This window comes from Limulus polyphemus, unplaced genomic scaffold (assembly GCF_000517525.1).
Source record: "Limulus polyphemus unplaced genomic scaffold, Limulus_polyphemus-2.1.2 Scaffold1428, whole genome shotgun sequence".
In the NCBI taxonomy this organism is placed as follows: Eukaryota; Metazoa; Arthropoda; class Merostomata; order Xiphosura; family Limulidae; genus Limulus; species Limulus polyphemus.
Window position 1 is genome coordinate 186,223 of NW_013667038.1, and position 22,891 is coordinate 209,113.

The window sequence follows — 22,891 nt, forward strand, 5'->3', positions numbered from 1 at the left end:
TAATGTTCGCCCCCTAGTCGATACGGCTAGGGATGAGAGAAAATATTTTGATAGTTAGTAGGATGGGTCGTCCAGTAGATTAACTGCTTAAAGGCATTAGAATGTTTACTTTCCAAGCTGTATTATGAAAAGGAGCAAAATTTCGATAATATATGTGAGTTTTATACATATTAGCCCATATGTGACATTTCTGTAACATATTTTTTTTTGCTATGTATGCATATTAGTCCATATTTGTGCTCAACTACAAACAAACAAGGTATTTAGGTGTGAGAACCTGATGTGTTTAGAAATTTCTTTATTTCTCTTCACTAAAGGAAACTTCCCCATATTTTCCTTTATAAACTATAAGTATTAGCTACGTATTTATCTGAATCTCATAATTACAACTTAACCATCAGCTGCCATTTTCTTATCATATTCAGAAAAAAAGCTTTAATTTTCTTTCAACTTCACATTGTAACTTGTCTCTTTCATAAAAGCTGAAATATGTCACTACACCTTCTCTCCCACGTATTAAACCCACAATCCTCTTGTTTTTCGGAGACTGGGAGACTGTGAACTAGACATGTGAATTACCATAATTTTATTCAATGTAAAATTCTCGTTTGCTGTTTTTAATTATTAGGAGCAGTAAGACAAATTGTAAAATTGCTCACACATTTAGGTATTTTTTTCATAATTTAACTTTAGATACATATTAAGCTCATTGTCACCTTTATCACAAAACCAGTCACAAACTAAGCATATTTCATCTGGATATTTTAAAGTGCACAAAACCTTGTGAATTTTCATGATAGTCGTGATAAAATCCGGGTATTAAAAATGAAGAAGTAATAATAACCCATTTTCAACATGTTCTTTATATTGAACTGGCTGATTGATATAGATATTCATTGCAAGTGGAATATATAGACGCCCCTGGAGAATGACATAGGGGCGCCAGATCTGAATGCTTCCCCCAGTATCACTCCCACGGTACCTTTGAAGTTTGGTAGAGATAAATAGAAAAGTACATTAGGTCAAATCCGAATGCAAAACCTTTATGTCATTCCCTAGGTGCCCTAAGGGCACTGGCGTAATTATGTTCAGGCAGCCCTCGCAATTGCGGGGGGAGGGCCTGGAGCCAAAAGGGGGCCCGAATCGTAACTACCTTAATAGAGAAATAAATTTTGGGGGGTCCACTTACTTTTTATCCAGGGGTGGCATCTTTTGTACTTTCGCCATTGCATAAGGGTTCTTTCGAAGTTTGGTCGAGATTAATTGAATAGTGCGAAAAAGGGTGACACATGGCTTAATGCTTTCAAAATCAGGAATAATGCTGTCTTCAAATATTAGTGAAACTCGAAAATTTACAAAATTGCATTTGTGGTGTATAATAATACAATTCTTTTTCTACCCTTTTATATTAATATAGCATTATTGTACATTTATCAGTTATTCTGAACATGTGCAGTTTTCACATAATAGAAGGTCAACAAGGTCTTCCTTAAGTTGTTCTTGTCCTACTTGCTTTTTTTTTACTATTTATCTTTCTATTTAGGTCGATCCCACAGCTAAATGAATAAACAGTTTTACCCGACCCGACTGAAAATACACATTCTCTTTTGTATCTGTCCGATCACAAAATAGGAACCAGAATGCGGAAATATCTCTGCTCCACGTGACAGACATAAAGTAATCCTCTATAGTGAGTGTGTACACAAGGTAAAGTGAATACAATACGTAACTATTACATGAAATAATAGGTGATTTCCTAAGATGTACAATCTAAAGAAAGTAACAAGTCGGGTCGAATTTAGCACATGATTTCAAAGAGATTTAGGATATCGCAAATTAGAATTAAGAAAAACTCAAAATGTTTTTTCAGATCGAATATATATACATGTACTCTAATAGAGTGGCATATAGTAATTATCTGCTACACCTTTATTCACAACGATACTTTTTGTTTTATGTACAGAAACGCTTTTTCTAAGATGGCGTGATTATAAATGTAATTTATATTAAGTTATGTTTGTCAAGGGATATAAGTATTATGCCTATTTTATTTGTTAACATTGTGTTTTTCATTTAGTCCCCTACGTTTTTTACTGGAAAAAGAGTGTATAAAAATATTTCGACAACACTATGTCAGCCACAGCTGTTGGCGAAGGTGTTTGTAGGTTTTTCAAAATCGACTGTTCGTACTTTGGCACTTTTGATTTCCTAAAAGTACTTTCTTCTTAACCATAATAACAAAACATGGGTTTCAATAGAGTCTAACTTCATTTATTCAGTATTTCAGCAATTTGTAATGATTTATGTATAAAATTTATTTTCTTTGAAATAATATAGATGTAAAAAATTGGTGTAGTAGCGTTTGTAAGTTGTAGTGAAATACTAACGTTAATACTAGATGAAATATAAGAAACGAATTTTAATTCCATAGCTATTAAAACACTATCCATCTGCTGTATTTTAAATACGTTTGCTAGTATTTAAATATATGCACCTGAATTGAATGAGTCACCTGCAAGGGGTTTATTTGTCGTACAGAGTGAACAAGGCCGTATTCTTCTTGGCCTGAAGAATATACGCTCACCCTTCCGTGGGACATCTTTTCGTACCGATTACCGAAGTCTTGCCATTGAGGTTTGTTTTATTTAGGCGAGTGTGTGTGTGTATGATCACCATTAAGTTAATCAAAGTCTTTATTTTACTGGTTTATTGTAATTTTATTGCTGTTTTGTCTAAAAATGACATTAAAATTAAACTCTTCTTCTCTTCTTTTTTTTCGGAGTAATTTATTATACACACATATTTAGGCCTAGCTTACAATTTATGCCCGGTGTCTCCTCTTTTATCAACTAATTAAGTCTTAACTTAACCTTTTTTTTTAAATTTAAAAAGCGGGACTTTCCGACAACCTTCAGTTTTTTTGGTTTTTGTTTTTATTTTTGAAATTAAAAATACGCACATATTATGAGTAAGATTGTGGACAGTAGTAAAATATCCGATGTGTGGCGATGGGCAGATTCAGTAAATATTAAAATAAATAAGTAAATTCAGGGCCAGAGCGAAACTTTAATTTTGATTTTAGAAGAACAATAAAAAGAAAGGTTTCTTAGGATAACAACTAACGTATGTAATTAACATTAACAAGGCTTACAAATTACACTTACAGGTAAATTTTGTGTTATTTTATATTTGTAAGCATATTTATATTTTGAGAAACAAAATTTGGGTAGATTCCTAGTTAAAAACGTTTTTGAGTAATAGACTATTTGTGAGTTCTATTTAAAAGTTAAACAAGTACTTTCAAAATTTTAAAGTATAGAAAAATTGTTCCTAATCCTACTCTAAAAGGCCATCAATCATAATGAATGGTTACATTCATTTCCTGTTTTGCAGTATAAACCATCAGATTACTCTACATACAGTGTTTTCTGTGATTGATAAAAAAGTGGAGTTTTTTTTTTTTCAAGATAAGCATTAACTCTGTGGCCTAGCATTTAATAAATCTTTAACTTTCATCATATTTAACTCATAAGCCTTGAAGGTATTTTCCTAATCTTTTCTTTACAACATCATTATTAACTATTAACAGGGGTAACAACTGGGAGACAACATGGAAATGTTTGCAATTTTCATTTATGAAGTGATGGAGTATTACTGTATAGAGAACATACATAATTTAATTGCTTGATTTTCATTTTCCTTCTATCTTATTTTGCAATCGAAGTTCTAGTGGTCTCTTAGACTTTTCTCACTTGGGTTCCTTCACCATAATATTACAAAAAATTAAGGACCACAGCAAATAATGAGAAATTCTTTGCAGATCTGACTGTCACTACTTTAATGTCATGATGTAATTAGATTGTTCAATCTACAGGGCAATTTTCAATTATTGTAAAGTGTTTTATTGATCAAGATCTTTCTTTTTCCGTTTTTCTGACTGTAGATGTCTCTGAAATGTTAAATAGTTACTCATTCCTTTGTAATTGTGCTTCCTTACATTAGTTTTATATTCTTTTTCTCCTGCTAATTTTTTTCTTTCCAGAACATTTTTGTTATATTTGAAGTGCGTCTTTCTTACATGTTTTAACTTCTGTCTCTTTAATTACATTCGTTTTGCCCTCCTGTTTTCTTTCATGTTTTAACAAGTTCACAATTTTTCACTTCTTTGTACTATTAGTTATGAACTGAAAATGTATGTATATATTTAAAATGTTCCGAGTGCTTATGACTATTCCAAAATACAGCTTAGTTGTTTTCCCCCACGTATTATAATCTGAGACAGTCAACGTTTTTTTAACTTGTGAATGTTAAAAACAATAGAATTTAATTAGTATACAAGTCCCACACAACAATTAAGTACAATTTACAGTTAATAACAACAGATATGCTTGTTTACCATACTTATCAATGGTCAAATTAAAGTTTTCTAGTTACTTTCAAACATTTTGATGGTTACTGATAAAGACTAGCTAGCTGATTCAGAATGGTTTAAAAAAGGTTGTGGCAAAAAGAACCTTTTATCTTTAGATTATAGTGCTAATTTTTGCCTGCCTACTACAAGTTTCATTTACCATACTTAATTTCTTGTATTAGACTTGTGTGGTCTTAAATAGGACAGAAATCTTACTGTTTAAAAAAACTGACACAGTGGAATGCTTCTATAGAAGCTATAAATGAAATGTTGAATGTCTGTTTAAAGAAACAAAATAAATTTATGTTGTAAAGTTGTTTATTATCAGTATTAAAATGTCGTTTGTACTCCAATATGCACCAAAGAAATAAAGTAACAAAGTTTTTTCCATACTTGAAAACAATGCCATTTCAAATAATGTAGGTAAAACAGATTACAACTAAAGAAATCAATATTCTGATATAAAGGTCTATTTGTTCTAGAAAAGGAATATTGGAGCTGTTAAAGAAATGGTTAACTTGAGTGCATTTATCAACATCATCATAGCTTTCTGGGGGGGATGTTTTGGTGTGGTGAAAACCAGAATAAAGTCTAAAAACATTATGTGGTACCAGTTCTACACCAATACTATTTTTTTTACTGCTGATCCTATTGGTATTTTTGTTCTCTTATGGAACAAAAAAAAACATTTTATACTTGAATTTAGAAACAACTGTTTTTAAATAAAAATACACACCTTCTTACCTTTGGTGCTACTATAGTGTGTGGTCTACCCAGATACTATCATCATCACTGTTTTAATGATTCACTAAAACATAATTTCTTGCTAAATGATTTATGTCTATCCACGTTTTTTTGTTCAGCAAATAATAATAATTTAATAAGTTGTGTGTTCCAAAAGATTACCTTAAACTTAGGTTTTAATTGCACTAGTTTTGGTTGTTGGAACTTACTTCATTCTGATTATATTTGCCCCCAAAATGTTATGTAATGGTATTTTGTACTTTATTAGTTTAAAAGCGTATTTATAATAACTGGCACTATTTGCAAATAAACGAAAGTTAAAACAGTGATGATGATAGTATCTGCGTAGACCACACGCTATAGTGTAAATATCTTTGTAGACCACACGCCATAGTTGCACCTTAACGTTGGGGGGGGGGACAAAATCACATATTTTTTAGACTTAAGTCGTCGGGATTTGTATGCTCAAATTTGTTTTACAGATTTCTATATAAAAAAAGTTATAAATTATTTTCCAAGCCCATTAGTACTTATCATGACAATAAGCTATTGTATAGTAATTTAATTCTTAATTTTTATTAGGTATAATCATTGTATCAAAAAGTGTTTTAATTGGATATTTTCATATTCAGATATTGTATTTAAATGTCTTAGTTCTACATTTTTGGCAACAGTCTGTATTGTACATGTCTGAAACAGTTAATCCTTGTAATATATAAGTAGTAATGTGTGTGTTATAGATATGATGAGATGACATCTGTAGAAATTGTAATAAGTAGTAATGTGGGTGTTACAGGTATGGTTATATAGCATCTATATAACTTACAAAGCTAACAACAGCTGCAGACTTGTTGAAATTGAAGAATAAACTTTGTATTAGGACTAACTGTACATGGATGAATGGGTGAGTGTATCAATATATCTTGCAGATTTTTTAAAAATAATTTATTTTGTAGACTATTTATGGTATGTTATTATAAACCTTCATGTGAATATTTCAAACAGTCTATAAACTTTAACATTAGTTTACTAGTTTCTTAATTTATAATGCACTATTGCATTAAAAATGTAACTTCCATTGAGACCTCTTGTGTCTGAATTAACTTACATAATGGGAACAGCATAGGTCACGAATCACTGACTAATATTATGCTCTTTTTATTTTATATCTGAAGAAAAAAAGACCATCAGTGTGAACACTTAAAGCCCTGGGGACAAACCTGCTGAAGTGATAAAACAATTAAGAATTTATTCAAAGCCCTAATTCTCCAGTGCTTGACACCTACCTATGTAACATACATCAAACCCCGAAATATTTAAAACTGTGAGGGTTGATTTCAAAACTTATTCCATAATACCTTAAATGAACAATACTATTCTCAACCTCATGACCATGGCATTAAAATTGTGTTTTGTAACTTGTTACCAACTTAATAATAGAAAATTCGCTTGATTTCACCTTTGAAACACCCTTTGTTCTACTGAAGAAGAATAGTCAACTATTCGAAAGCGCTCGAGTTTTGGGTCTTATTTTAAGTCTTTGACACACCCTGTCTGTCTGGTGTGTGTATATGTATCTGTATTTTTATACTATAGATAAGAATGTCATTGTAAATCGGAAACTTAGCACATTAATAGTCAAGTTAAATTTGATACCAATTGATTTAAAGAACAAGTGAAACTACCAAATTATCTAGGAATTTACTGTGAAAATTAAAAGTGAGAAATGTAGTAATTTAAGAGTATAAAGGATCTGATCTTAAGATGATTTATCAACCTTCTATTACTTTTTTACCTTCTGTATTATAATCATGTAAAAAATAATGAAATCATATTTTTGTGGCTCACAGGTGAGGTAATTATTTCAGCATTAGTGAATAACTACTTCTTTGTGTGTTTTTTAACTACGTTTTATTATTTCCAGTTGTTACAAAGAACCAGGATTCAATTTTACCATTAGCCAAAATCTGGTACATGACTAATGTCTTTGTTACTCTACATCAATGGGTTTTTAAGGGTTAAGATAATGTATTTACTGAATTTAATTTTTCAGTTTTCAACCTGTTAAAATTCCTGTGTAACTTAATTTTACGGGGAGGGAACCTTTGTTTGAAGTGATACAGCACATTTTTCATTGTTATTGTTTGAAATATACCAAAGTTTTCAACTTAGTTGCTATTAGTTTTGTAGACAAGTTAGCCTAGAACCATAAAATAGTTATATGGTAGCAGATATTCACTACCCATTATCAAGTTTGAGATTTTATTTTATAATTATTTTAAAACATTCTTTAAACTTTAAGGCATTATTTAATTGTTAACTTGCTAAATCCTGTAAAACAGATAGTTTAAATTACATTTTATTTACTTATATTAGGTAGATTTGGTGTGTTTTCAAACCAACTCTGTGATACCTTGGATTTTTGTAACCTTGGTGACTCAGAGCAGGCAGTTGAAAGGTACGACAATTATTACATATGTGAAACATTTTAGCAAATAACACACTTAAAAATGTTTGGTTTACCAACTTCCCAAAAAAAAAGTGTGCTTTTTGTGAGGTGCTTGTAAGCAATTGTATACAGTAAATTTTACAATTCAAGTAGTTGCTAGATATTAATTATAAAAATATATATTTTAATAATTTATAGCCTAAATCATGAGCTTAACCAAAGCACGATTTAAGTATTATATTTACAGTGCTTATGCTTTAGATGTACACACAAAACATGGTCTTATTATTCTCTATTTCTTTAGTGAGCTACACCATTATTAATAATTGAAGGTATTTCGGTATTTCTTAAATATGTGGAAATATATATATTATTTTTCAAAGGAAAGAAAATCTTTTTCTTCGTAGTCTGATTGGAAAATAATGTAGGATTTGTTAAGTGAAATAAGATAAAACCATCTCTGGATGTGAAATGATTGACTTAGAAATAATGAATAAGTAAATAATGTACCAGATTGTGTGTGTAGCCAATGTATTTGTGTAATTTTGAATAGGTTTGTTGCTAAACAAAAAAAATTAGACAAACAATCATAATATAATTAAAAATTGATAACTCGGATAAACAGTGTGGTAAATGAAAAATATTGAGAAAAACTTAATGTCTTAGATATTGACTTAAGGCTTATTTACAGTTATAACTCCACGTGCATCCTAATGTTCTTATTACTATTATAAAGGCTTTTTACTACATACATCTCCAAACAATATTAAAGAAGTTTCAAAGCTTATCATTTTCTTTAGAACAAAGTTGTTGCTGTTATTATAAGAAGAAAAATCAAAACCTTGTTTCATGAATATGTGATTTAAAAAACTAATAATAATCTTGGTGAAGTTATTCTAACTACAACTTGTTACTTTTTATGATTTCTATCTGTAACAATGGTTAAATTCAAGATTACTTTTAATTGTAGGTGCCTACAAGGATCTGGGAGGAGACTGCTTGGCAATCGAAGAGCTTTTGGGATCATTGTTATTCTAGCTCTGAGTTTTTGGATATGGTTGAACTTTCATTTCATCCTTAAGACATCAAAAGCAAAAGTGGGTATTTTTTTGTTTTCTTAAATGGTCACCTAATATGAAATTTAAAACAAAAAATGTGTGTGTGTGTATTTTATACTTAAAAATTGGTATGTGATCGACTTGTCACGTGTGTTTTATATAAACATGTTGACAAGACGAAAGTGGATTTTAAAATAATGTGATATGAAAGCGACTTTTCATACCTTATTGAAGTTATTTAAGTTTAAAATGATTTTACTTTTGGTATGAATGTAGATCTAGTAATGAAAGTTCAATTCCAATTAAAAGACATAAAACCAATCAGTTTTTAAACTTTTATCAAATTATATCATAAAGTGCTGTATCGCAAATTATTAGCACTTATGAAATAATCCTTTGTTTTCTGTATTTTGAAACTTTTCACAACATTAAATGTGTGCGAGTAGAATGCATACAGCTGTGCAACTTCAATAAAGATATTGTTGAATAAATTTATGGTAATAAATGTAACCATCAGAAGGATGGTAAATAAATCTGTAGATAATTTGATTGAGGAAATAATATAGTGATATCTTAGAATTTTGTAAATTTATCAGAATGTGAAACTTGCTTGGTTAACTAGGTTAGTTGTTGGTGAAATAGTTGTCCTAAGATTTTGTATCAGGATTGAGATATGGAAGTTGATATGTCAGAAGTCAGTACTGCACCAGCACTCATGCATAACACAAAGCATGTTTATTGTCATGTACATGGTTAATATGATTCACCTACTGGAATGTATAATTTCCAAATTCTTAACAGAACTATGCATCAAGGGAGCACTCACTATTTTATAACTTAACTTTGAACTAAATTCAAAAGAAGTGTTAGTTATGCTTGGACACCATTTAATATTATACGCATGCAAACCAAAGAAACTGTTACCTTGTCTTGCTTTATTAAAATTACATATAGATAGAATATTACCATCTATTTACTTTTCAGTTCTTCAGTGTGTATAGTTGCTTTTATTAAAGAGCTTCATTTACGTGAAAATACAGATGTTCTACACATAGAAATTACATGTATGAATTTTTTTTCAACTCTCATTTTTTATAATCAAAACGACAGACATTCTACTACTGTAGAAAACAATTGGCATGGCAAAAATTTTGTTGTGTGACCAAATTTCAGATCACAAACTTGGTAAACTTCAGAAATGTTATAATTTTTAACTTTCTGAGATCGATACCATCTAGTGGTTAGCATGTTGGGCTGCTGGTTGGAAGTTTCATGGTATGAGTAGCAATATGCCACTGAACATTATAACTGAAAATCAATGCCTATTTAATAGTAGACTTATATTAAGTAGTAGTTGCTGATGATTGTTTGCTCTCCTTCTAATCAGTAGTTCTAAATTAGGGATGGCTGTACCTGAAACTTCTAGGGGTTTCTGACCTGGTCATTTAACTCGTATGTTGCGTAGGTTTGTGTGCAAGTTGAAAATATGAAATATTTTAAGTTTCTTGTTTCAGTAATCCAGAAATCATATGTGATGTTTTTATAATGAAACATCAGATTTATTGAGATTTCACTTCACCTAAAAGTGTTAGTTTTTTTAATTAACATTTTTATTATTAAGAAAAAATTCTACCAAATGGTTACTTTTCAATACAGACAAACCAGCAAATAATTCAGCAGTTAAGTAGACTTGAAGTTGAAATACAGCAGTTTGTGAAATATAACTCTGAGTTACTGGAGTCTTTTCATGTTTATGAGAGACGTAAGTCCATTTTAATTTGTTGAGTTTTTATAGTTTGTTTATAGCTTCTTTCTTTTTTTTTGCAATAAAAGTGCAAAATTGTTTTGAAGCCTAAATATTTTTTCAGTAGACTTGATGAAATATGCGTGCAATGTCAGAATTTAAATTTAAGCTCATTTTAGATGAGTCTCATTCATTTTTTTATGTTTACCTGGTAAAAAAAATTGTCTTCATGGTTGGATATCATGAGACATTAAATAGGTAAATACTTAAGTAAAATTAATGAGTTAAAGATCTTGGATAAATATGATATTGCCCATTCATATTTAAACATGAAAATGACTATATATAATATATATATATATATATATATGCTCTAAATTAAAAGGCTTCTTAAATTCGACATTATTTTAATGTGTTCTTTTCACTCAATAGTGGTTTAATGTATTGTTACAGATTTCCATCAGTTGTTAAAGGAAAATGTGATCCAGAAAGGGTCATACAACAATGATATATTTGTAAATAGTATAAATGAAAAGGAATTCAATAGTACAGAGAAAGACATAGTCATTGGAGTCCTGGTTATTGCTTGCAGCCGTGCCAGTGTCAAAAGAAATTTAGATCAACTTTTAAAGTAAGTTACATGATATATCAAAATCTTTCTGATTATTGTCATGTCTCCATGTTAGACAAAGGCTGGTCTGATGGTTAACAGAAATGCAGCTTTTGTAAGTATATCAAAACATTATTTTAGACACACACACACACACACACACACACACAACTGTCTTATATATAACAATTGTGCTTGATTTGTCAGCTATAACTGAAAAATGTTTAACTTATATAAATTTAAAAATGTGTTTTTTTGCATGTTTCATGCTCCTCTTTTGGTAAACTTGCAAGCTTATAATGCTAAATGTGTAATAAGATTCCCATGGTCAACACAGTGCAGGTTGTCCATTGTGTTGCTTTGGACTGTAAATAATAAGAGAACAAAGAAACAAGATTCATGCATAAATAATACTTATTTTAAACCAGAAATGTTTTATTTACCTTTTATATATATATATATATATAATTATTGATACAATGTTTTTATAATTCACTATTATTGCAGGCCGTAAGTTTCCCTTGGAGTCTGTTTTATGGTTTTTCTACTTCATATAAGTATTCAAATAGATAAAAAATAAGTATATTTCAGTGAAAAACTCATCTTTTCAACACACTAAATGCTATGGTTGGCTTGGTGGTTAACATGTCTGGTTGTTGGTCTGAAGACCAAAGGTTTGAGCCATGACGTGCTGCTGAACACACTCTCTACTTTCAGATGTAGGGGCATTAAATTGTTCTACCTAATCACAGTATTTAATTAAGAGTAACTGCTCATTGTTTACACCCCCTTATGTCTGAACCCCTAGGGGTCTCTGATCTGGCCACTTCATATGTTACAAAGTTAGTTTTTAGGTAGAAAATATTGATACCAGCTCAATAAAGCCATTCAAACATGCTTGAATTGATGAAATTTCAATTTGTGGTTTTTTTTACTGCAGGAGGGTTTTTGCACTAGTCAATTTTATTGTTTGTTATCATAAGGTTTCTTATTGTTTTAATTCTTTCTAATTATAATACTAAAAAATTATTATTTCATTGTCTTTCCATAAAATGATGGATTTTATTTTTGTATGTTTGTGTGTGACGAGTGAAAGTGATTTAGCCATGTTTGCTTGCATGGGATGAAATTGTAGTGTGTGTGTGTCAGTATATAAAAGTGCATGCTTCTACTAATGCTTGCATAAACCTATGGATCAAATATTTCTGTTTACCGATACTGTTTTCCATACTAATGAAACAGCTTGTTCCGAGAGACATGGTTTGCATAGTCATGGTAAACAAATTTTACAGTACTGGAAATCCTGGAAAATGAATAGTTTTTATTAGGAGATTCTGGAAAAGTCTTAAACTTCATCTTATTTCCACATCTCTCATTTGTATTGATGACAAGCCTTTCATTGTGCTTATTTCAGTCTGCTTTTCAAAATAGAGTTTTCATGGTCACCAGTTACACTGTCTCTGGTGTTGGTGTTCCTCCAGACTCTACACCGCATTTTATCTCCCTTATTCTTCTAGTGGAGCATGGGAGTCCTTGACACTTTCCAGTTCCAAGCTGCTGGGGTGTTGGACCTTGGAGGACTTCTCCTGATTGTGTTTGCTTCCATTCAGTAGAGAGCAGGGTGGTGGTGTTCCACTGGTGTAGGTGGCATGTGATCCTCCAGTCATGCGCTCCATATCTGTGCAGTGGGTCCTGGAGGTTGATGGAAAGTGGCAAGCAAAGTACTCCTTGTCCACTTGGTTAGAGAGTGAAGATGAATGTTCATAATTCCAGACCAGATGAGTTGTGTTACTTTGGTTGAGTATGGCATACACAATCCCACCATTCAGAGCTTGGAGTGTTGCCTTTTGGACTTCTTCAGGTGGAGGAGAAAATTTGTCCACTTCGGTGTTGCTTACTTTCTCGTCGTGATTCCGGTGGTGCAAAATGGCTACAGATTGGAATCCAATTAAAAGTATATATAATATTGCAGTTCAATAGCCCTAGCCACCAACTTGGGATGTAGTTACCATGACCCCTTAATTCCAACCCTGAGTTGTGGAACCTCGGCTATCTGGTTGGGGCTGGCCTATACTAACAATTACTTGTACTCTATTCCACTTTTAATATAGAAACTGAGTTCCTGGTGAAGAGCATGCCTGTTCTGGATGTAGTGCAGTTCCCCTACTTTTGTACCATCTTTTAAATTGGTGTACTTCTGTTTTATACAGACGCTTTCTGTATGGTTTTAATGTCTGCACTGGCCCCTCCACCTTCTCAATGTGGGATTCTAGCTATAGTGTCGGTGGAGGTAAGTATGTTTTGGGAGTTAACATTTTCCTAAATGTTAACTTTTGGTGGCATTCATGTTCTTTTAAAATTAGTATATTAGATCCATGAGAATGACAGTTTGGTCCATAAAAGTCCTGTGCAAACCATGGAGAAAGAAGATCTGGTTTCCATTTTTAAAAAAAGCAAAGAAATAGCTGTTAACCTTTATGGATTTTTGTTTTAAATACAATGTCTCACCTGCAACAAAAACATTTTATTTGATGTAGTATTGTGATCAGTTTTGTTCAGTTGTTTGTGGAAGAATTAGGGTTTTTTTATGTGAGTTTATTGATATTAAAAAAGTTTACTCGTAGAATGCTGCTTTATTTTTCTCAAATCTATGCTCAAAATGAAATTTTAATACAATATAACTTTTCAAATGCATGCATGATGGTATGGTATACCTAGGCTATTTGAACAAATGCCTTGAGTTTGGCAGCTGTTTTCATTTTACCATGTGTTATTGCTACAGCTGAAGGCTCAACTGAGTGAGGTGGTCGGTAGTAAAAGAAGTGAAGTCGATACCTAGTGAAAGTGATGTTTACTGCCACATATAGTACAAGTACCTTTGCATCATACAAATGGTTCATGGGGTACAGCTCTGAATAATGGAAGGAATTGCCCACACCCCTATTAATAGCATTATTTTTTAAGTCTGGTATTTCTGGATACTTTTGTTAGTAGTTTATACTTTTAATGTGTAATAATTATGTAATGTTTTCAAAACACTTTCTATGATAACCAATTTTACTACTTTATTGAAGTGCTAAATGACATACTTATAACATCTGTATGGGTTTTTTATAATATTTTTCTGCCTTTCTAGCTTGTTATTCATGTATTTTCTTAAAGGAAAAATTACTGAAACAGCTCGAGAAGTTTTAAGTTAATCTCTGTGTGTAATTAGTGAAATTTTGTTAGTAAAAGTGTCAAAAGAGTACATTCGTGTGAGCTAAATAAATATTTTTTTAGGTACAGACCATCTGCTAAACAGTTTCCAATCATAGTGAGCCAAGACTGTGGTCATGAACCAACTACCAAAATTATACAATCTTATGGAAATAATCTAACCCTAATTCAGGTTGGTTAGCTAGTTCTGTTTCTCCTAGGCCTTGTGAAAGGTCAGCTTGTGACTTTCTCCATATTATGAAAAAAAAGTTTTTATTCTTATACCAGATTAGGGTTAGTATACTTGTATAGATAAATTTCTTGTTATTGGGTTTGTTGGAAGCACAGCATTTTCTTTATAACTTGATTGAAAAATATGTATAGTTTTGCTGATATATAATACTTGAGAAAAGAATGTAAATGCTTGGGTCACTGAAGATAATCAGCTTAATTATTATCTGATTTTAACTGAGTGACAAAATTAATGTGATTGATAAATAACCAGTGTTATAACCAAAGTTGGAGGGTGACTTAACAAATGGTTTTCACTGAGCAAATGCAGAGTTGCTATTATTCAGACATTTCCTACAGTAATAAAATTAATGCTGCTGCTAATTGTCTGCTTAGAATATTATGAATTTGCAACAAAAATCTTTCAGGCGTTAACTAATTAGTTGTTTGAATTTGTTCAGTAATGTTGTCAGTTTTGTGACTTTGGAAATAATCTTTGTGATTGTAAAAGTACACTGAATCAGGATTTCTATATGAACTAAGTTTTTGACAAGATAACACTAATTATAATGAAAATTAACATGTAAAAAAAAAAGAGAGAGAATACTTTAAGGTTTTTTTTTAAAGCTTAGATATTTTGCACATCTTAATTAAGAGATTATTTTTTACAGCAAAAATTAAAAATATTCACTTATTTTGTGAAAAGTTTACAACTAATAATTTTATGGAGAGGCTATTTAATTGTCTTGGTTTAGGCCTAAATAAAAATGTGTGGATGTGACTACAGACATCTTTAACTATTTTTAAGTAATGCAACTGTTGGATTGAAGTTGATTTTGATCAGCTACACAAATGTTGTCAAGTTGAGAGTTCTGAATGCCAAATTTGGTGTAAAATTGTATGTAAAAATGGAAGATGATCTGAGTAACAGCATTTAAGTTACTTGCCTTTTTTTTTTAAGTTTATCCCATGAATTTCAGCTTTTAAAATATGGAAATATAAATTATAAAAACAAAACTTTCTAACTTTATGGTGAATAATAAAAAAAATGTAAAACTGCATAGATTAATGTTAATAATGGATTATATTAAAGAAAAATTTCTGCATTGGTGTTTGAAATGTATTAAAAAAGTATCACTTGTAGGTATTGTCTGTTTACTATTCTGTGAATTTCCATTGAAATATTTATTTGTTAATCATCTTTTATATATAAGTATTTTAAATTTCAGCAACCAGACTTGAGTGATATTCCTTTGAAAGGGAAAAAAAAGAAATTTAAAGGCTACTATAAGATTGCTAGACATTATGGATGGGCCTTGAAGAAAATGTTTCATGACTTCAACTTTGATACTATCATAATTGTGGAGGGTGAGAGGTTTTTCTCAATTTATAATAACCTAAGAATAATGGACCACAAGATTTTGTTCAAAAATGACTTTTTGTTGGAATCCATAATTTTTATCTTGTTGTAATATTCAAAATATTCCACAGTTTACAGGAATCAAAATATTTAACTGGTATTTTCAAATACAAGTGATTATTTCTTAAGTTTAGTTTTAAGACCTCTTCACACTTTTTATTGCTTATAATATTTGGAATCTTTTAGATGTTGAAAGGCTGCGGTTTAATAAATCCTAACAATAAATACAAACACATGCTAAAAAAATTGTAGATCAGTTTTTATACCCTACAAAACTATTAATAAATAGGGAAGTTGTAAGATACAAAGCATTCACCAGAATGTTTTAGAATAAATTGCAATACCTTACCTATGATAACTACGTTAACCAATCTTAATCAGAAAAAAGTTTAAAAAAAAAAAACTAGGCATTACACAAACATTTTATTTTAATTACACAAAAGTTGGTCACATTATTTCCTACCTAAATAAAAACTAATAACATTGTATAAACTTATTATACAGTTAATATTGTCATAAAAGTTTTATAGAATTTTGTTTTTGTAGATGTTTTAGGTATAGTTCTTCAAGAATCGTTTATTTTTATCACCTAATAAATTTTGTTCTTTCAATTCACATACAGATGACCTTGATATATCACCTGATTTTTTTGAGTACTTTCTTGCTCTGCTTCCCATCTTGAAAGCTGATCCAACTCTCTGGTGTGTGTCGGCATGGAATGATAATGGGAAAGAGTGGCTAATTGCCAATGATCCTGGTGAGTCAGATCTTAATTCAGAGGTAGCAAAATTTTATATTTCTGTTTAAAATATATTCTATGTTTTTACTTGTTTTATAAGAAATAGTAAATATTAAAAGTAGAAATACTGTATTGAGGAATATATGACTAATGTTTTGGTGCATTAAAATGGTCTCTTACCATGTCACTCAGTCTTCATAAGTGGAATACAACTGTTCAAGGGGTGATACAGTAGAACCTTGATTAATGGGCACCTCGAAACAATGGGCACCATGCCATTAAGGACAAACCTTTTCAATCTATTTCTTTTTTCCACTATTTGTAACCAAAATAAATTTTGCAATAATGATCACCTTGATATTTTGGATTAAGGGCAGTGTGTTTAGTCTCTTCTCTATATGGGCACTCGATAAAGTGGGTAGTTATCTTTGTATGCCTGTATGGTGTACTGCTAAGTTCCAAGCATCCCAAAATGATGACCAATATTCAAACACTTGTGATGTTTATTTGATTGGTTCTGAACCATGTACTGTAATAAATATTTTGACAGATTAAAAGTGCAGTCTTATCACTGGAGAATTCTCATTGGAAACACAGTAAGATACATAAGCTGATAAATTTTACATCATGTTCTCGGGGAACGGATCAAGTCGGCTTATTTCTGTGCACATGCTTTGTTACTATCAAGAGTTATGTGTTATGGTGTCACATAAACAGTCTAAAGACACAAGTGGTGATTTGTTGCTTTAATTTCAGCAGATTTCTTCTTTACTCATTGACAATAAAATAAACACAGAAAATAAATGTGAAATGTTTAGCAATTCAAACTCTGAAAAGAAGTACTTTGGAATTTTGTGACCAATAATAAAAAAAAAAAGGCCATAGCTAGTCCACTCCCTGAGACCTTCTGTTGATAATGCTCCACCTCATGGAATGTGGAACTCATGAACATCCATTTCCTGCTTTAAAATTCAGAAATTTAGTATGGTCAATACGGAATCCAACTTTGCGTGGCTCATTTTTTATATTAAGGGCACCTTGCTATAGAGAGCGTTTGGATGCAGTCAGAAGGATGCCCTTAATGTTGAGGTTCCACTATATTGAATTTTGTGTTAGATTTGTCTATATGGAATTCCTTTTATTTAAAGTTTGATTTCTTCAAATATTTCCACCTGAGAGGACTGTGATGTAATAGTTTATCAGTGTTTCCCATGCACGTGCTTTGCACAGTAAAAACATCATGTTTGTAATAAAGTAGAGAGAAAAAAATGTTATTCTCAATCATATAAAATTACCTTTTGGATGCATTTGAACTATAAATTATAATGAACCATGTAGAAAACCAATGTGGATATGATTATCCTTCCTTACCATTGTGGCTAGGCATAAAGTTTAACTGGAGTTGTGGGAAGACCACACTTCTGCTACATGCACATTGCTTTTAGATCATGTCATTATTTGATAAGAGTATGTAACCTTAGATCATTGGTAAGATTATGAGAATAAACAAAAATATAAATTAAAATGTATTTAAACTTTAAACAACACATTTTTTTCGACCATTTTTACTTGTTTAATGACTTACATCAATAAACTAAAATATAATTAGTACACTAAAGATTTTTGTATATTCTCCTAGAAAGATAATAATTTGTAAAAATATTCCCATTTTGCTTTAAGTGATTTTTTTTTAGTGGAATGAAACATCGTAAGCTTACTGTATTAGTAAAAGTCTGAATACTAGAAAGTTGTTGAAATTTTGAATTTATTTTGGAAGCTTATAAGCTAATTATAAGGTTTATGAGACTGTGTGATAATAACTCCTCCCTTGGTAGCTCAATGACAAGTCAGTGGGCTTATAACTCTAAACATCAGGTTTTGATACTTGCAGTGGGGAGAGCACAGATAGCCCATTTTGTAGCTTTGTAATTTATGACAAACAAACAAGATAACTAACATGTTAATCACCAAATTAGATCAAGGAAGTAGATGGATAAACATTGTTTTGAACAGTCATCATGAAACCAGTTATTTTCTATAGAGTTAACATGTTAATCACCAAATTAGATCAAGGAAGTAGATGGATAAACGTTGTTTTGAACAGTTATCATGAAAACAGTTATTTTCTGTAGAGTTAACATGTTAATCACCAAATTAGATCAAAGAAGTAGATGGATAAAAGTTGTTTTGAACAGTCATCATGAAACCGGTTATTTTCTATAGAGTTCTTTTCCTTTTTTTAGTAAAATTAAATAGGTGGAATTTGAAGCTGGTTGTAAATTATTATAATTTTTTATTAAGTGTGATCTTTCTCTTTTTTGAATTACTTGTAGAATGTAAATAATCAAAAACATATTTAGTAATTTGACAGTGTAGCAGCATATATAAATTTTTCCATATTGTATTTTTCCTTGAATACATTATTAAAATACTTCCTGTTGTTGTTAACTTAATTCCAGAACTGTTGTACAGAACAGACTTTTTTCCGGGTCTTGGGTGGATGATGAGGAAGAAGTTGTGGTTAGAACTAGAAACTAAGTGGCCAGATTCGTAAGTTTTTCAGTTTTTACACATTTTCACAAAAGTAGGGTTGAATGTTTCTGGTTTGTTCAGAAAGAAAGAAAAATTTGTATTTAAAAAAACCTGCATATTATATTAAACTTTTACATTTTGTTTTAGATTAAAAATCTTAAATTAAAATTGATACTCTTGATTCTGGTACACAACTTCTTTAAAGCTCAACTATGAGTTAACTTTTTGATTTTTATTATCAAATTATAAATTAGTGGCTAAAAGTTCTTATGTTTCGTTTGCATTGTTTTTGTCATAGCTTTTCTTTTTCATTGTAGATTTTTAATCAGAATGAATTTCTTTTTCACGGTATTTTTATATGAAATAAATTTTGTTCAAAGGCAGAATTTCTTCAGATTTATTGTTTCATTTTGATGTTTCTCTAATACTGTAGTAATTGTTGAACATGCTTAACACGTAAAGGTTGATTAACTTCAGAAAAATTTGGAGACTGTGATTTTAAAATTTCAAGTAACACTTATTTCATAACAATATTTCTGGGCAAAGTGTGAATCTTTGATATGTGATAGTGTTTGTTTTTAATAAAATTTTATTTTATTGTTTTTGTTTAATAGCCTGTGTTTAATATTGCAGGTTCTGGGATGACTGGTTTCGACAACCAGCACAAAGGAAAGATCGAGCTTGTATCCGTCCAGAAGTATCTCGCACTAAGACATTTGGAAAAATTGGTGTTAGTCGGTAAGAATTTTCTAATATGCTATTTCATCATGTTAATAACCTGATAATAGTGTGTTTAAGATTCTTATCAGTCTATAAGCTGAGATCTTTAATATTCGTGGCTGTTTGTGGATGAGATTTTCTTGCATGTGCTTGGAGTTTTATCAGTCTGATAGTTATTTAATCGTAAATTCAGATAAAAGCTCAGTTGGATCAAGTATCCTGCTACCTGGAAAATATTGTAATGCTTAGAAATGTTGGCTTCATTTAAGTCGGTACTAATCCTTTCTAGTTTTATTGCTCTTACTTAGAAACTGTTTCTTAAACTGAATAATATGGTGTGACTGTGTTTACATTCCTAAAGAATCATATTAGCCATATAAAGTACATTGTTTATTCACATATTTCTTGCATTCATAAAATCATACCATAATGTTATTTCCAGAACTCAAAATATCATTCTTTCTTTGTCTGTTGTAATTGAGTTTGTTTTACTTGTTATTTTATTAGAGGCATGTTTTATGACAAGCACCTTAAGTTCTTCAAGTTAAATGACAAGTTCGTCCAGTTCAGTAAAAAAGATCTGAGTTATTTATTCAAAGTAAGTGTTGTTGTTGTTGTTTTTTTAATGATATATTTTGCTATACTTTCACTAACAAGTTCTAATTAACAATTACTTATGTAGTTTTTTCCCATTGATGCTGTTATTGCTTGACCCAGGAAAAATAAAACTTATTAATATATGATATTGAATTAATAAATAATATAGTATTAATATTTTTTTTACCCTAATTCAGATTTGTTGTGACAAATGAAATCGATGAACAATTACATTTTCCTAACTCAATCCACTTTACAACTTAATCCACTTTACACTGTATCATTTGTGGTCCAGCAATTGATAATAAAAATAGTATCTCAACCACTATTATGTCTGTAAATTGTTAAAATAGCAAGTTAATAGCTAATGTTTTTTTCCACACTCCTCTTAATTAGTTTGTTGTTGCTGGAAATCAAAGATGTGTAAAGAAAAAAATAGTATTTCAGATCTGTCTTTTATCTCTTACAAGTCACTGCCCATTAAGCTTTCCTTTCAATACTAGATCTTTTCAGTTAGGCTGGACAGTAAGAGACAAAAGATTTTTTGAAATGCTATTTATATACACAATGTAATGCTATAAAAGTTATTGTTTAAACACTGAAAGCCAGTAAAATATTGACAAACCAATAGGCCTAACATGTGTTATAAAGACATGATGTTTAAACCACTACTATGTCTGTTGTATTCCAGCTGATGTGATGAGCCCTTGTATTAGGCAAAAGGTCTAATCAGCAATGGATATATCACATATAGTGTGTTAACATTTGATTATAAATTTTTCTCTATTTTTACTCAGAAGTTCTTATTAATAATTGCTCTGAGTATACTTATTATGATGTTAATAATAAATTGGATCAGAAGAATACCTGTAAGAATTTCAAGACTCGTGTTGAAAAAGTAGATGAATCTAGTAACTAATAAAGCTAACCTTCCAGTACATTTGCATCAGTTTAAATTGGGCTTCAATTTAAATCAACAGAACTTAGCACTCCAAATTTTAAACCTATTCTGCTTTGCATGCATATGTACTCTCTAAACCAAGAATTACTAAATTTTCTTGGTACCTTTAGTTATTTTTGTACAAATTTAGGGGTTTTGGCATTAGCAAGCATCGTTACTAAAGTTGTTACTTTTGTAATTGGCTGACTGTGTTTTTAAAGGTCATACATTCAGTGTTTTGCTAAATCCTTCTTTAGGTCATGTTCTTAAGAGTTAAGAGTGTTAAGCACAGTGCAGCCATATCAAAAAAACTTGATTTTGCAGGGAATTAAATCCTGTTTGGTTTATTTTTTTTATGGAGTCTCAGTATCTCAGACATAATTTGCTTTGAAAGCCTTGTTTTTGGTTTACTCTTGGTATATGTTTTTCTTACATTAGCTTTCTTTCTCTCTCTCTCTCCCCCCCCTTAAATTTTAATTCTGTCACAACTGATGAGCACCTTTCAGGTGTTGAGTGCACACCTATATATGAAATTTCAAAATTTGATTACAAATAATAATTCTAACTGTATTTCAATAATTATTAGCCACAAAATATTTTACAATATTGGAATTTTTTGTTATGTTTCTGCCCATCCCAAAGCATAGTTTTATATTTGTTAAGAAACGGTAGTCCTGTGAGGATATAATTATTCATGTGTTATTTCTCTCGTCTTTTTTTTCCTTTTCTCTATTGAGGTGTTGTTGTTTTTTATTACAGCCCTTCCATTCCATACTTTTATAAAGTAAATAGCACAGGGTCTGAACAATCACTACTGAAGCACATCTTTGAAAATAGCTACAGATAAAATTTAAATACCATTGGATAGAGCAATAATTTATGGTTTTGTAGGAAAATTAACTAGATTATTCTTCCCAGAATGAAAGGAAACTAATGGGAAGTTTAGAAGACTTGGAAACAAACCACAACTCTGAGGATCTTTTATTGTTTCTTCAGATCGTCTTTTAATTTCTTAAAATGTTGATGTTTTAAGTTATATCTATTTAAAAGCTGTGAAAATTTTCTTCAATGACAAGACATCAGAAAAGCTTAGTTAGGTTTATTGAGTATTGTAGGTGACAACAAAATATTCTAATGGCTTAAATCCTTATTTATGGAATATTATTGTTAAGTTTATCATATTCAAACTGCATAAATAAATGAAATAACATATTATTTATTGGAAAGAAACTGTAAATTGACCTTGACCAAGAATATTGTCTAGCCTGATAAAAGTAATTGTGACATCACAGTGAAAGTTCAGGTCATAGGTCACCAATAAATCTGTCAGTTTTTGCAATGTTTTTCATGATTTTAGCTGAAAGTCGTGGCTACTACAAACAGCAGAATCAGGTATCGAAAGAAATATCTTGGTTAATATTAATCAAGCTAAAATTTTCTGATCGACAAAAAAAATGAAGTATTTTAATATTTTTCAAAATAGTATTTCATAAAATGT

At 30.5% G+C, this 22,891-nt stretch overlaps 1 protein-coding gene across 2 annotated transcripts in view; it reads left to right on the forward strand.

Moving 5' to 3' along the window:
- The first annotated feature begins 1,977 nt into the window (after positions 1 to 1,977).
- Positions 1,978 to 22,891, forward strand: part of LOC106463514 (alpha-1,3-mannosyl-glycoprotein 2-beta-N-acetylglucosaminyltransferase-like) — a 24,493-nt gene continuing 3,579 nt past the window's right edge. The window contains exons 1-13 of one of the 2 annotated variants that reach the window (XM_022391038.1): positions 1,978 to 1,996; positions 2,539 to 2,634; positions 5,952 to 6,059; positions 7,532 to 7,613; positions 8,575 to 8,701; positions 10,319 to 10,424; positions 10,860 to 11,037; positions 14,299 to 14,407; positions 15,675 to 15,813; positions 16,488 to 16,622; positions 19,064 to 19,154; positions 19,770 to 19,874; positions 20,364 to 20,454. In XM_022391038.1, coding sequence (XP_022246746.1) covers positions 6,056 to 6,059; positions 7,532 to 7,613; positions 8,575 to 8,701; positions 10,319 to 10,424; positions 10,860 to 11,037; positions 14,299 to 14,407; positions 15,675 to 15,813; positions 16,488 to 16,622; positions 19,064 to 19,154; positions 19,770 to 19,874; positions 20,364 to 20,454 — 1,167 coding nt within the window. In that variant the 5' untranslated portion in view covers positions 1,978 to 1,996; positions 2,539 to 2,634; positions 5,952 to 6,055. Of the gene's footprint in view, positions 1,997 to 2,195; positions 2,215 to 2,538; positions 2,635 to 5,951; positions 6,060 to 7,531; positions 7,614 to 8,574; positions 8,702 to 10,318; positions 10,425 to 10,859; positions 11,038 to 14,298; positions 14,408 to 15,674; positions 15,814 to 16,487; positions 16,623 to 19,063; positions 19,155 to 19,769; positions 19,875 to 20,363; positions 20,455 to 22,891 lie in introns of those variants that run through there. The other variant, XM_013923555.2, reaches the window with a different exon arrangement.